General features: G+C 41.1%; 1 protein-coding gene across 1 annotated transcript in view; it reads right to left on the minus strand.

Moving 5' to 3' along the window:
- tle2b (TLE family member 2, transcriptional corepressor b) overlaps positions 1 to 15,349 on the minus strand; it is a 75,580-nt gene that overhangs the window by 35,293 nt on the left and 24,938 nt on the right. The window contains 1 exon segment of the mRNA XM_018673422.2: positions 12,249 to 12,293. Within this exon segment, the coding sequence (XP_018528938.1) occupies positions 12,249 to 12,293 (45 nt within the window).

The raw sequence follows: 15,349 nt of genomic DNA on the forward strand, positions 1-15,349 counted from the left end.
CAGTCTTGTTTTTTCCTCTCTCCGCCCTCTCTCTCTCTCCCTCTCTCTCCTCCTGGGCAGCGTGCCAGCTCCTCTTCCTTGGCGCTGAGCCAACTCCTCTCCTCCTCTTCGTCTCCTCCGCCCCTCCCTTCCTCTATCCCCCTTGCTTCTGATTGATGGCCCCTCTATTCTGGAAGGAGAGGAAGGGAAACAGAGAAAGAGAGAGGGAGAGAGAGCGAGAGAGGAAAAGGGAGCAGCAAAGCACACACGAGGACCAAACACACACTTGCAGACAAAAACACTAAAGGGTACACACACACATATATACACGCACACGCTCGTGCACCCTAAGAATTACGCACACAAATACAACTACAGACACAAGTACACACACTCAATATCATGCTCACAAAAACCATGCCGCACGCACGCACGCGCACACACACACACACACACACACACACACACACACACACACAACAAGGGCACACAGAAAACCAATCCAAACAGAGCAGAGGAGAGCACACATACAATGAGCTTGTGTGCAGAGCAAGCAGAGCCTCCCAGCATGAGACCAACAAGCACACACACACACACACACACGCAGACACACACACACGTCCTCAGACACATACACGCGCATAAAGACACCGATTCAACCTTCAGTGCAGAACCAATACAAGATAGGCAGCGGAGCAGACAGAAGAAACATTTAGAATGAAAAATACAGACAGACAGCTCACTTCTACTCTTCCAACACACACACACACACACACACACACACACTGGTAGATATCATGCACAGTTACAGACATGTTCTAATGCACAAACATACAGATGACACATGCACTAACATATACATACTGTGCACACATACACAGGGAATCTTTCTAGAGCATGTGACTGTGAGACACAAAATCTGTTCCTCACAGTTGGGGTTGTAGTTGTACAACCGAACTAGATCTATCTCTCTCTCTCTCTCTCTCTCTCTCTCTCTCTCTCTCTCTCTCTCTCTCTCTCTCTCTCTCTCTCTCTGGCTATATTATACACTAGACTATTAGTCATATTCACACTGTGCCAGCTCACCAGCTTGCATTGACAGACCGCATACGGCATGAAACTCATGTCATCCACAATGCAATCGGACACAAAGTAGCCAGAGAATCAAAGCTGGCTGCACTATTGGAATGCATGCAAAAGTAAAGATGTGCGCATCATACACAAACACCCACACACACACACACACACACAGACACACAGACTAATGAATCTTGTTATTACACATTTATGTGCGTGAGAGGTGCTGGAGCATGCACACACTTGCAGGACAACACAGTTTCTCATATTTGTGTTAACGTCACAGGCAGTGCTTAAATTGGACTGCACACTGAGTACTGGAACATCAGATTTTTGCCCACATTGGTACTCATATTTCTTTTGAAGTACCTCTATGTCCTCGTGAATGCAGGTACAGTACGCACAACTCTCTGAATAAAAACATAACCAAGTCAAAACATCCTTGTTGGAAACTGATTCAAAATGCCAACAGGAAAAAGAAGACTCCAACTCTGAGGAACTTAGACTTAGAGAGTTCTTTGAATCTTTGAATCATTGAATTCAGCTACTGCTGCTGCGTTCCCTGTAGCTAACCTCAGCTGTGTTGCTGCAGAGCAACTTATGCCAAGGTTACAGGCTGTGGTGCTATCTGTGATTACATTGAGCGCCCCCTCTTTATGGTTACCCACTATATTTCAAAATGACATTTCATTTTCCTTCACTGTTGGAAACATGACCTATGCATCACAGCCTTGCCGACAGCGGCAGTCATTATTATGATAACTACTCCTAAGATCAAGTGATGAAATACTTTCAACAGGTCTCACAAGCCTAATTTCAAAATTTGTATTGATCTACACAAGAGTAAAATGTAAGAATGCTTGCCACTCTTTAAGACTGTATATGTAGGTACAGCGATGTTTTATGTTAAATGCTAACATCAGCATGCTAACATGCTAGCCATAAACCAAAATTTCCTGACAATCAATCAAATAATTGTTGAGACACTGGTAGCAACAGAGTCTGGGGATCCTCACAGTCATTAGGATACATCATGTAGGAGCCATGAATGTCTGTAAAAACTTTCATGGCAATCCATGCCATAGTTATTAAGATATTTCAGTCTAAAACAAAGTCATGGACAGACTGACTGGCAGACCAATACCATCCTTAGAGCCATGCTGCTATGGCTAAAAAATTATTTTACATTTTTTTCAACTGTAAATGGAATTTCATATTTTTGATTATTTTTAAAATAACTGTTTGCACTACATGTATGCTCCTCATGAACTTATGTTCATTTTTATAAAGCAATAGATTTGACACGGGGATGCACAGCACACATATCTGCATATGTTACCTAAGATGAAAGCTACATGCTGTGCAGGTGGTTGTTCAGCGTACTGGCAGCTTATTTGTTCCAATTCAACCACTGGTCACAGAACATGGCAGCACATACACGTACACGCGTGTGTGCATGTGCACATATACACATACACACACATACATAAATAAGCCAATACAGTTTGTGTAGCTACTCAGAGCTCCTCTGCCAGAGTGACAAAGCTATTACGCTAAAAGGCTAGCTCCCTGGGAATTTAATCACTTGTTTTCTCATCTCATCTTCCTCTGTCTCTTTTTCACTGTTTTTCCTTCTCTCAACTCATTTTCTACCATTCCTAAAGGGTTATATCACACTCTCTCTCTATGCCTCGTTATTCACAAATGAGCTCTGTTACACATGTATGCACAGGCGTACACACATGGTGTGAGGAGAGGGAGTGAGAGAAGGAAAGAGAGGGAGAGACATCAAAGCTGCTCACACAAACACACAGCACAGATGTTACATGTGCAAAGAGGGACTGCATACACCACTGATCAGAGAGAGTGCAAACACATACCATCAACACACACAAAGTCATTTGACCTCTCTAAAGCCTGTTCTAGTTGACCCACATACACAGGCTCGTCCTAATCCAACCCTTTAAATGAAACCAGTTAAAAAAAAAAAAAAAACACTCAAACCACAACCATGGGATTATGGACAGACTGGGTGGTGGAAATGACAGAGAGAAAAAATATGAGACAGAGGGGATGGAAAGAGTGAGATTGAGACAGAAAAGGGGAAGAGAAGCCCAATCCTATTATGAACCAAAAGCAGTGAGTTGAAAATGAAGGCATCTCTTGCTCGCGCTCCCTGCCTCTGCTTCTCTTTCTCATTCTCGTTAACTCTCTCCCTTCTCCCAAATGAGATGAGGATTCAGGTCACAACTTCAGCCAAATATACCAACGTATGCGCGCTCACACACGCCGCACATGTGCACAAACACACGCATAAAAAGGCTAGACAGCTCGGGCTAATTAGGCAGGAGGATAAGCTCATGTGCACACATAGACAGACACACACACCCACACACACACACACACCCACACACACACACACACACACACACTATTTTATGCAACGCAAACAGATAAACATTCTCTCATGTGGTCTCCCTCTCCTGCTCTGTCTTAATCTTCCTCAGCCCCTGTTTCTGTTTTATTCTTTCTTTTTTTTATTCTTTCAGTTTATTTCCTCGCTCTGTTCACTCTTTCCCATCTTTTTTCTTTTTCGTTTTTACTTTCTTTTCAGCTCAGTTTGAAGATGTTTTTATGTTTTTGGGGTTTTTTTTTTTTTTTTTTTTGGTACAACTGCTGAGAAATGCCAGAAATGCCAACATTGTTTGCAATATAACTATACTACACAAAAAGAGTGCAAAAGAAAGACTTCTCTCTTTTCAGTCACACAAAAACACACACACACACATACTCCCACACCCTCAGCTTCATATGTGTGGTGGTGAAATGAAAGGAGGGAGCAGGAAGGAAGGACAGCCAGCTGCTTCATCTGTCCTCAGGAGTCCACAGGGGAAACAGTCTGGCTGCTGAGCATCCTGACTATCAAACACAGCTTCCTATAATATCCTGCCTGGTCTGCGAACCGCAGTCTTTCTCCCCAGCATTCTAATACAGTATATAAAGCATAAAGTATATGTGTGTGTGTGTGTGTGTCTATATATATATATATATATATATATATATATATATATATATATATATATATATAATACATACATACATACATATGAAGAAAGAACCATGGCTACTAATCATTCTGCTATATAATGTGTATAGTCTCGGTCCTTTGTTGGTGTTTGGCTTCACCAATTCCCAGCTGTTAATTTTCAGTCTTTTATCCCATGCTGGTATTATCCTAAACAGCTTAAAAGTAGTAACCAGCAAGCAGGTTCGCTATCCAGCTCAAGGACACGCTGACACACACTGTCACCTTTCAGTAATGGGATGCTCTCTCTCACCAAGGGGCCACCTTTTTTCCTGTTAAATTATCATGGAGGATATTATAAAAAAAATGACACTGAAAGGTGCAGGAATTTCAATTCTGGGCCGTTCACATGCTAAACAAATTTTTGAGATACTGCAACTCGAAACTTTAATCATGATCAAAATATCTGAGGTGACATTTGATTTCAAAGACTAAATATTTAATTCACGGTGAAAAGAAGAAAAAGGGTGTAAAAGAATAAAATGAGCTCCTAACATGGGAGCAGAGTAGTTGTGACAAAGACTTCAATCTTGCAAAAGATGAAGCAACAGAGGCAGAAACATGGGAATGTGTAAGAGAGATCACAAGAATAGCACATGATTAATCGGACAACATAAATGAGGACATTGCTGCTTACAGATTATACTCCATCTGCGGCTGAGACAGAATTATGTTAAAAATGTCAGGTGGTATTGGGAGGTTAATTTGACATTTTAAAAATACTTTTCTCTTTCTTTTTTCCTTTTTAATTTAACTTTTCAAACACTCCTGTGTTAGCATTTGTTGCCATCTCTGTATGTTAACCTAAGTATTCAATTTTTTTATGTTCTTGAACTGGATGTTGGGTTCTTGTTGCCACAGTGTGTTGTTTTTTAACTGAGAAGCCAAATAAAAATATTTAGGCATATATAAATACATGTGTCCTCACCTCCTAGAAAGCTTGCATTATATACCATGAAATATTGTAAGAAATTCAGCTGGACTGAGCTTTCAACTACACAGGTGTCTTCGGGTTCTCGCTGTCTGAGCTCTAATTAAGCACCCTCGCTGCCCAGTAGCCTTGTTGCCTAGCATCCTGCTGTATCAGGCTATTAGAAACAACAAATACAGCTTCCTAACAAAAAAATTCTCCTGCAAACTTAAATTGGCATCACAGTTCAATGTAAAAAAGCACAATTCCTTTGAGGGATTTTAACCTTTGAGTCCACAGTATTTCAATCAGCCAACCACGCAGGCTTGACTCAGACAGCTTGCTACTTGGTTCCTTGGGATATCGATTTCTAAATAAATCAGGAAGACATTTATGCACACCTAAAAGCAGTAATCACTGTACACGCATAATCATATTGAATTAACAACACAGAGTCATCCAAATTGGAGTCAAAGGCAGGATTTTCCTGTTTCCAGTGATAAGACTGTGGAACGACAGCTGAGGAGGAGAGAAACTGTATGATGCAATGCGTGTTTTTCATGCACTGCCGTTTCCTCGCCAGGTAAAATGAAGACACTGATATGTGGTGTTTATTTCTGATAGGACGGTGGTATGTTGCGTATACAGTGGCAGTAAAAGGACGAAGCTTTAAAGTCATATGGCCATTTTTTGTGTGCACTGTCAGGTCCCAGCCCTCTCATTGAGAAACACTTACCTAGGCAGTTATTGAAATGCTGCCACGGTTGCTTCCCTGCTGGCCCCAGGGGTCTACCAGGGACACTATCCCAAGAAAAGAAATAATGGACCCTACCACTAAATATACCCATTACCTCTGAAACTGTGACCATGCCAAAATACACATTTCACTGCAAGATGGAAGAAAGAAATATGTTCCCATTTACTACCCCAAGGTCATCTCAGTTTGCTAGGCCAGCAGGTGAAATAGTGTGCATCATACCTGTACGTATGCACTGTCATCATTCAGTGTCCCTTTAAAAGACACAGTCCTTGTAGGAGGCAAGGCATTTCTCTCTTTCAAACAGCACTGGCCAGGTGTGATCAACTGCCATAATAAAGTTATATATGTGAACAGTTTTATTGGTATTCTGTAATAAAAAATGATAGGCCTGCTGTATGCACTTTAGCATACTGGAACTAAAAAAACAGTTTGATATACCTGCTGCATTAGCTGCACAGCTAACTGTGTGTAACAGTTTCCTCAACTATTAAAGCCTCCGCACACCCACACAGGAGTTTTTAATTACTTTGGCTGATTAGACTTCTAGTCAGGTTGAGGCTGGGTGGAGCTATGCTATAAATTATGTGGTGCCAAAACACATTATGTACCAGTAAGGGTGATAATAGGGTGAGCTGTCCCGCCCTAACAGGTGGGGGAAAAAAAAGCAAATATGTTTGAACTGCATCGCAAATCCCTGTCCCTAATACTGTCACGACAAATAATTTAGGTTTCAATAACCATAATCACGGCAAGCTTATTCAGAGAGCTGCTGAAGGCTTTGGATCTGTGTTAATATGTCTAATATCTGAGTGGATCTGAGTGGACTCACTATCGGCTCCTGTTCATGTAGTGCAGTACAAACATCACATGATAAAAATGTCTTTTTTGACAAGAGACAGTGAACCGTGAAGTGAGAGGAAAAATGACATGCACTGCTACTCTTACTGAATGTGGCTGCTTTTTTATTAGTGGCACATCATCCTGCTGCCAGTGTTGGTGTTTCCCTGTTGTTGTGGTCCGTTTGAGTCAGCAACATTTTGGATAGGGTCTGATTATGTTCAGGCCTATCCAGATTGTCTCTGACTATCTCTAAGTTTCTTTGTTTTTTCTCCAAGATTCCTCTTAAGCAGACCTCTACCTGAAATGCACCCAGAATCATAGATTAGGGTGTTTAGCTGCCGTTTATTACTGCTGTGGTTGTCTTCTAACTAGCAGCGAGCCGTTGTGGGCTCTGTGCCTTGCTTAATGGGCCTTTGAAGTCAAACTGCTGATGGTAGGAAAATCATATCTCATTCACTTCCTGCCTTCCACATTTTCATATTTTCCCAGGCTGAACTCCGGTCACAAGTTTTTTTTTTTGCTGGACACAAGTCTGACAAAGCCTCTATTCTTCTCCCACCTCCCGCCATCATCCTGTTATCCCACTGCTAGGATCAGCTGTCTATACAAAACCTGCTTCAATCTATTCTCCACACACACACCTTACAACAATGTATACAGAATATCATCATATCTGTAAAGCTGCCCCCTGCAAACCACTGCAAGCCCCACAGTGTATGTCTGAATTACAAAGTCACTGAATATACATGTTGGGCCTTTGCACATAGTGGGGGGATACAGGCAATAACTACCCAGGCCCCAGAAGTGCTATATCAATGAATATAGAACAACCACAGAGAGCAGTGTAAAGTCCTTATGGCTTCCCTCTCTCCTCCTGGGGATACAGATAGTATATATATGATATCATATGATAATGGAAGTGAACCAAGTGAGATAATGTGGCATGTGCATGCATGTGCATGTGTCTCAATGTATCCATACAGCTTAGAGGAGTAGGAGGGGGGAGATGCTATCTATCCTTTCCCTTCATATAGCTGAGATACTATCATCTGCAAAGGGGAAAGAGAGAAGAAGGGAGAGAAATAGAAAGGAAATGAAGGAGATCGAGACAGTGAAAGAGAGGTGAGGGAGAGGGGGTGACGATAAAGAGCAAGTGTGAAATGCAAAGAGTGAAAGAGAGAAAGAGGAAAATGCAGAAGAGCTGAAATGCAGAAGGCTGAAGGAAGGGTAGGGAGGCATGGGCTGACTGTTACAGCTCAATTAATGCCGGGACATGAGATGGCCCAGCCACTGATAATGACAGAGCGTGCGTTGGAGAGACAGAGAGGGGAGAGAGAGGCAATAGTAGTGATCTCGACAGGATGTTAGGAGGAAGCTGGAGGGGGGAGAAAGAGGAGGAGGAGGAGGAGGTGGAGGAGAGGAAATAAGAGCAGATACTGTTAAATCTATTCATGATTCATTATTTCTCCCTGCGACTCAAAGCCTCCCCTCCCTCCCTCCCTTGATGTCTCTCTCTCTCTCTCTCTCGCTCCTTTCTCTCTATTCCCCTCTTTCTCTCTTTCCATTTCTTTCTCTCCTTTTCCCTCCATTGCTTTTCTTTTCTTAGCTCCCATTTTCATCTCCATCTCGCCCCCTCCCCTCATCTGTTCTCTGAGGTCTTTATCTGTCTCTTTTAAGGCTCCATCCTTCCTGTTTACCCTCTTCTCTTTCATCCATTCAATTAATCTCTATCCCCTCTTTTCCTCTCATCCCCGCTCTCACTTTTTTTCCCAACCTCTTCCCACCATCTCTCAGTTATTTCTCTCTTTACTGCCTTTTTTTCTCTACCGTGCTCTTTTTTTTCGTGAGTCCTCGTTCTTTTAAATTATCTTTCTCTCTTTTTTCAAACTATCCCACTTACTTCTCCATCCCCTCTCCCTTTGTAACATACTTTTCTACAACCTCTCTTTTCGTGCTTTATCTTCGTCCCCTCTTTTTCTCTCAAATTCCTTATGCCATCTCCTTTTTCTATCTCTCCTTTTGATATCCTTTTTTACACCAGTTCCCTCATTTTATATTCTATCACACACTCCCCCTACCTTCTTCTTTTTATTCTATTTCTGTCAATTTCTGCCTCTGTTTCCTTTTCTTTCTGTGATACTGTAAGTTCTCTTTTACTATCAGCTTCATATGTCTCTCTCAACCTCCTTGTTTTTCTTTTTTTCCCCACACTCACTCTTTTTCTCCCCTTTGCTCAAACATATGCTTTTTTCCTACCTGTCCTATCTCTCCCTCTCTCATGTTCCCCCCTGTTCACTCTTCTCATAGCCTCATTCACTGGCTCCTGATATCAGGCTTCTCCTTTTTCATTTATTTCTCTCTCTTTTACTCTCATTCGTCTCACTGTACCTCTCTGGTCTCCTTCTGTCATCCCTGCCACCTATCCCTTTCCTCTTGCTCTCTCCCTGTCCTCTCTTCCTATTTTCCACCCTCTCCACTCCTTGCCCTCCCTCTGTCATCCTCCACCCACCCCCCACCCAGCCCCCCACCCCCTCTCTCTCTCCATCTCTCAGAGGTGCAGCCAGCACCCCAGTCCATTTCTTCTTTTTGGCGACAAGAGCTGACAGTCCGGTTCTGCCTGGCTTTGCTGCCAGCTATCTCTCTCGCTCCTCCTCTTTCCCTGTTCTCTCCCTGTGTCTCTTTTTCTTTCTCTATTTATCTCTGTTCCCTTTCAGTGCCTCCACTGCTTCGGTAATAGTTTCTCCTCCTGGTATTTAAGTACAACTTTCACTGCATTTTGCTTGGTGGTTTAGCTGAGCTAAATTTAAAATGGTTAGTATTTTAATAGCATATTAGAATTTTTGTCATTCTGTCCAAAATGGTCATTTCTAACTAACCACTCTTTTCTGGAAAGGAAAGTAAATGTATTTATGTAGTTGGGGCTTTGTTTATTTTGAGTTTTATTTTCAAAATATTAAATTTCCCTTTGGGGACCAATTAAGTGGCTATCTCATTGTCATGTGGCATCATAAACAATGAACATTACCGGCTACAAAATTTGTCACATTAACTTCAAATACAGTAAAAGAACTGTATAGTTCAACTTTTTTCAGGATGAAATGCTTGTAAACCATACGTTTACAGTAGCTTTTCCAAGAAATTCCTTGGTCCCTCTCTTTCCCCAGCTCTCATTTTCTCATTGCTGCCTTGTTTCTTTTTTTTTCTGATTATTGCACTGTCAAAAGCTGTGTCTGCTGTGGGGTCTAGGAATCAATCTATCCCATCTATTAGGTCAGTTTTATTGTCCACATTTCATGGCGGTTTTTTTTTTTGTTGTTGTTTGTTTGTTGTTTTTTTTTTTTTTTTTTGGGACACAAAAATTTCAACATTAAGTCTCTTTGGGGGTTTCCTGCCTTCAAAAGTGGTTCACATCTTCAGTCTATGAGTCCACAGCTGAATTTGGATTTTGAAAGAAGAAGCAGAGAGGACAACTTAAGACAAGTTCTGTTTCAAACATAACATTTCAATTCCAGTTTGAGACAGAAAGAAATGAACATGAGGGCAATCTGGAAATATAAGAGCTATACAGACATGCTCCTGAGTGATGTGCATATTTTGTCCTTACATCAAGATGTTATGTAATCTTTTCCTGACATAATGCTAAATATTCATCTTCAGTGTCTCACTGACAGACAAGCAGATGTTGCCTTATCTCTGTCACACATACCCTCACCTGTACCTATAGATGCAGCTTCAGATACTACAGTTCTATTTATTTGCTTTTCATTTATCTGGAGCTGTTACAGAAAGTGTTTGGACAGACTCTCTTCATCCCCATCATCAATTAAATACTAATGTAGAAATGCTCTGTTGCAACAATGTGAATAAGATTTAATAGAATGTAATGGGGCATTTTTGACACTGCTTCACCTGGAACACAACAGCACAATACTAGTACTATAACAAGAAATCTGGAGCGGATACCGATCAATTAAAATGTATCCTGAGCGGCTCCAACTCATCTTGCATCATCCCAAACTCCAAGCATCAGACATAACTTCAGCCAGTGCTGGAGTCTGAAGTCAGTATGTACACTGCACTCTGTATTTGGACAGAAACCCACTGTTTGATGTGCCTGTGCTATAATTACCTTGATAGCTAAATGACACAATGATTATGAGGTTAAAGTGCAGAGTGCAGAGGCTTTCATTTGAAGGCGTTTTTAGAGATTGTTGCAAACAATGAGCTTGGCTTTCGAAACGTGCATCTCGGGCATGCTGGCAGCTCATTGTGAAATGTGAAAAATAAATCCCCTCTCGTCTTCCATGACAGTGTCTTGACTCAACTGCTAAGAGCGAGTTAGCATGACAGAAAGATAGGAGGAGAGATGGAGAGAGACAGGCAGTCACCTTAAAGGAAGATGCCATTCAGCTGGATAATGATTCTGTCTATCTGCAAGGGGGTCTGTCAACATAGCCCAACAGATCTCATGTCTGCTATCTGTCTGTCTGTCTTTTGTCTGTCTGTCTGGGCATTTATCTGACTTTCTGTCTGCCTTCCCTTCCTGCAGTGTGACCCAGACAGCAAATTAGCAGCAAGTGTGGGGACTGACAAGCACACAACGGCAGCTGAGAGCACACACTGCTCATCAGACACGTCTTACTTCGAGAACACAGGATCAAAGTGAGAATAAATGGAAACTATATGCAATTTGAACCGACCTTCTTTTATCGCCCTCTACCTGGTGGTTGGTCTTTACATTGTTTAGGAGAACCAGTGGCTGATTTTGCCAACCACTCCTAACTATCCCACGCTGTAGATAATAGCTAAGCCTTGTGGACACCTAGTGTCAGTTAACCTCAATCTGTCAACACCAGTCCTGTAAAGCATACATTTGCCATTGCTATGGTTACCGTCTTTGCCAGCCAACTCAATAGTATCACTGCTGTGTTTACTAATTCTCACATCATTAATCGTTTCCTCTCTCAGCTACAGCAGACATAGCTTGTTTTGCTTTACAAAGGAAGAGACTGTCCACATAGATAAACATTTAGTCAATAGAGATATCATAGTGCAGAGAAAACCACTGTTTGCTTTTTTCTGACTGTACTTGCAAAATCAGGCCTCCATTGTCCAGTGCTGAAAACACTTCTCGCTCACTTTTTAATAGAATAGAAAAAAAGCCCTTGCTTAACAAAGATTGTTTCTGATCTTACATTTTTAATGTACAAAGGTGAGACACTTATATTTTCCCACGTTCATCAACATAGAAATTTAACTTGAAACAGATGCTGCTTTATCCTGATAATATACATGTACAATAAGTGACAAGAAAAATAGAAACACATATACAGTATGATGTGATATAATGTACGACAACAACTCTGCACTAAACACAAAACATAAAAGAGGACAGCAACAAGAAAATATAGTACAAACCCACCCGCGCATAATGACACACTGGCATACAATGTTTGTGTGTGTGAAATAACACATTCACCTCCTCCCGCCCACTCGATAATTGCAACTTCTACACAGAAAGTGAGACACACACAACCTCCAGTTTGACAATGTGAGGAAAGAGAAAAGAAAAAAATACAGAGCACAGTCTTCCTTACCTGCTTGTGCATCTCAATGTTGAGACCGTAGGACATTTCATAATACTGTGGAGACAAACACAAATGCCAGAGCTTCGTTAGCATTTTATACACAGAGCACATTAACATTCAGTCTTACACAATATCTCCCATTGAACATCTGTTGCTCAGTGTAGCTGCATATGCTGCTGTTTGTCACTGTGGTTTTAATGAAAGATGGAAAAGTGAGAATGAGAAAACAGGAAAGAGAGAGAAAGAGAGAGAGAGAGAAGAGTGTGTGTGTGTGTGTGTGTTTGTGTATAGTACAACAAGTTTGTGTATGTCTGTGTATAGATAATGAGATATTTATGTCTTAGAGTGAGTTATGTGCGATCACTGTCTCAGCATGTGTGTGTTTGTGTGGGTTTTACAGTTTGTGCACAGCTGCCAAATGAGCATGACTTTGCCTGTGCATTCAGTGCATTTTGTGTTTCTGCCTCTGTGTCAATGCATGTGCGTATGTGTGTTTATATGCCTATGAACACCTACAAAACGTGGCCATCAGAATAATGAGCCAAACTCTGTGAATGTTTGCTGGGAATGCTGTGCAATGTGTTTCTGTATGTGAAAGTGTGTGTCTGTACAGTACATAGGTAATGTATAAGCTCCCCCTCATACCCTGTACTAACATACAGTCTGTGAGGATATATTAAGGAAAAATGTGTGGAAATGCAATGTGAAAATGCACACATAACACATTGAGACTGGAATTCTAACAAATAGGCCAGACCACATCTGGAGGTGATCTGGCTCGCTCAGACCTGAGCCAGGTGTAAATGCAATCTGTAAAGTGTGGCTGCATTCTTAAGGAAAAAAAATCCACCCAACAGGTTCAAAAAGTCACTAAACTCTCTTGCCTCGTCTGACTAAATTCTGCAGACAACCATTTTCCTGGCAAAGGAAAAATAATTAGGCCCCATAAAGCAGTATTTCTCTGCTGGACCTGTGCTTGTTGACAAGTACCTCTGCTCTTGTGATCATGTGTGGCTATCAAGACTAGAGTTGAAACAATTACTCAATTTATCAATCAGGCAATAGACAGTAAAGTTTACTGGCAACAACTTTATTGATTAGTTTATCATTTAAGTCACTTTTTAAAGCAAAACTGAAAAGTTCATAGGTTTGAATATATGCTGCGTTTGTCATCGGCTGCTCACCTGTTGGCCCACTGTTGGTCTGACAAAACAAGCAAACAGCATAAGTCAGCTTTAATTGTGATGGGCATTTTTTCACATTTTATAAACCAAATGATTAATGATTTAATTGAGAAAATAATCAATAGACTAATCAGTTAGAGAATAGCTGTTAGTTGTGGCATGTTGCAGCTGTGAAGAGGGTCAGCAATACAACATATCTCTGCCAAGCATGTCATTCTCCTACATGAATGTGTGTGCTTTGTGTCCTTGTGTTCCATATACTGTGTACAGTATGTGACACCAGCACATTTAACATACCTGTGTGTGTGTGTGCTTGTTAAATGCCTTATGCTACCACCTCCTTAGTGTGTGTGTGTGTGTGTGTGTGTGTGTGTGTGTGTGTGTGTGTGTGTGTGTGTGTACACATCAGTAATGTGCTGTAATGGTGTTGGTGGCGAGCGGCAAACAGACAGCGAGGATCCGTCACAGTGACAAAGGCAGCCTCTGCCGCCGGATGAGCAACGCTCTGACTGATGAGAGCGAGACACGACTCCCTTTCTCTCTTCCTCTATGTATTCTCTTGCTCATTTTCACTCTATCGCTCTCTGCTCTCTCTCCATTTATTCCCCACCTCATTCAGTCCCTCCCTCTCACTCCTATCTCTATCTTTCAGATGCTGTCAGTCTATCTTTTCTCTCCTGCCCTCCTTCTCTGTGGTTATTCCCTTCCTTCTTTTTCTCGCTGTCAGATGTTCTTTCACTCTCCATTTCAGTCTATCTTTCTATTTCCTGTCTCCTTGTACTCTGTCCTTGTCTGTCTCTATCTATGTATGTATCTTTCCATCTAAATTCACTTTATTGACATGAACATTATTAAGTGCCAGTTCATACTGTACAAGGTTTACACTATAAATATAATAATTCAATTATTAAAGAAAACAATTGGTTTCCGTATGACTACACAATATACACTACACAAAACTACATACAAAATACAGCATACACATACACAGTGACATTACTGTACACAATAACAAATAAGTGCAGATTAATCACTAAAAGAGGAATATTTGTGATGAGAAAATGTTTTACAATTAAGTGTAATGTAGTTGTGAGAATTATAAAAGAGAAAAAAATCAAATAAAAGTCAAAAGAGCCAGCAGATAATAAAGGACCTCAGTGCTGGTTGTCACTCAGGCTGTGACATACTCTGACATATTTTGCTGCTTCAGTGGCAAAGTCAATTTTTTTTTCCCAAAGTATTTATCAAAGTTTGGTCTGACAGAAGAAAGAAAAAAATGCTATTCTCAATGTCATTTTACAATTATGCGTTTCCTCTGTCATTTCATTCAACTACACTGGCCCACCAACATCACACACACCCTTGACCTCGTCTTGCCTTAAAAATGACCATATAAAGATGATACCAATGAGTTACACGCAGTGAATTATACAGATTTTTTTTGTTATTTTCAGAAAAAGAAGCACTCATGTTGGATTGGTACTGCTTATCATCAGATACAATGAGTCAAGCCACTGGGATTGCTATCAGGAAAAAATAACTGGGATCAGTGCATCCCTGCCATCGCCCACCCTGCCAAAGACCTCTAGTGAGAAAACATCTTACAAACATCTTAGAAAGGAGTTTGCGGCGGATGGATTGATAACTAAACTGAACAAAAACATTGAAATGGGAGAATGGTAGTTTCTTTAAACAACCATGTGGCCTATCCATAACAAAGTCATTGGTTACACTTAAACTTATTCAAACAGAATGCAAAAACATTTTTGTAAAAGGGAAATGTACGTACAGGTTGTCTATCTATCTATCTATCTATCTATCCATCCATCCATCCATCCCTTTGCTATGTGCTCTTTCTCCATTGTCACCTTCTTGTCCTGCATCTCCTTTGTCACCTTCCTCTGGTGCATTCTCCCAGGCACTCTC

The sequence above is a fragment of the Lates calcarifer genome, linkage group LG17 (genome assembly GCF_001640805.2).
Source record: "Lates calcarifer isolate ASB-BC8 linkage group LG17, TLL_Latcal_v3, whole genome shotgun sequence".
NCBI classification, from domain to species: Eukaryota; Metazoa; Chordata; class Actinopteri; family Centropomidae; genus Lates; species Lates calcarifer.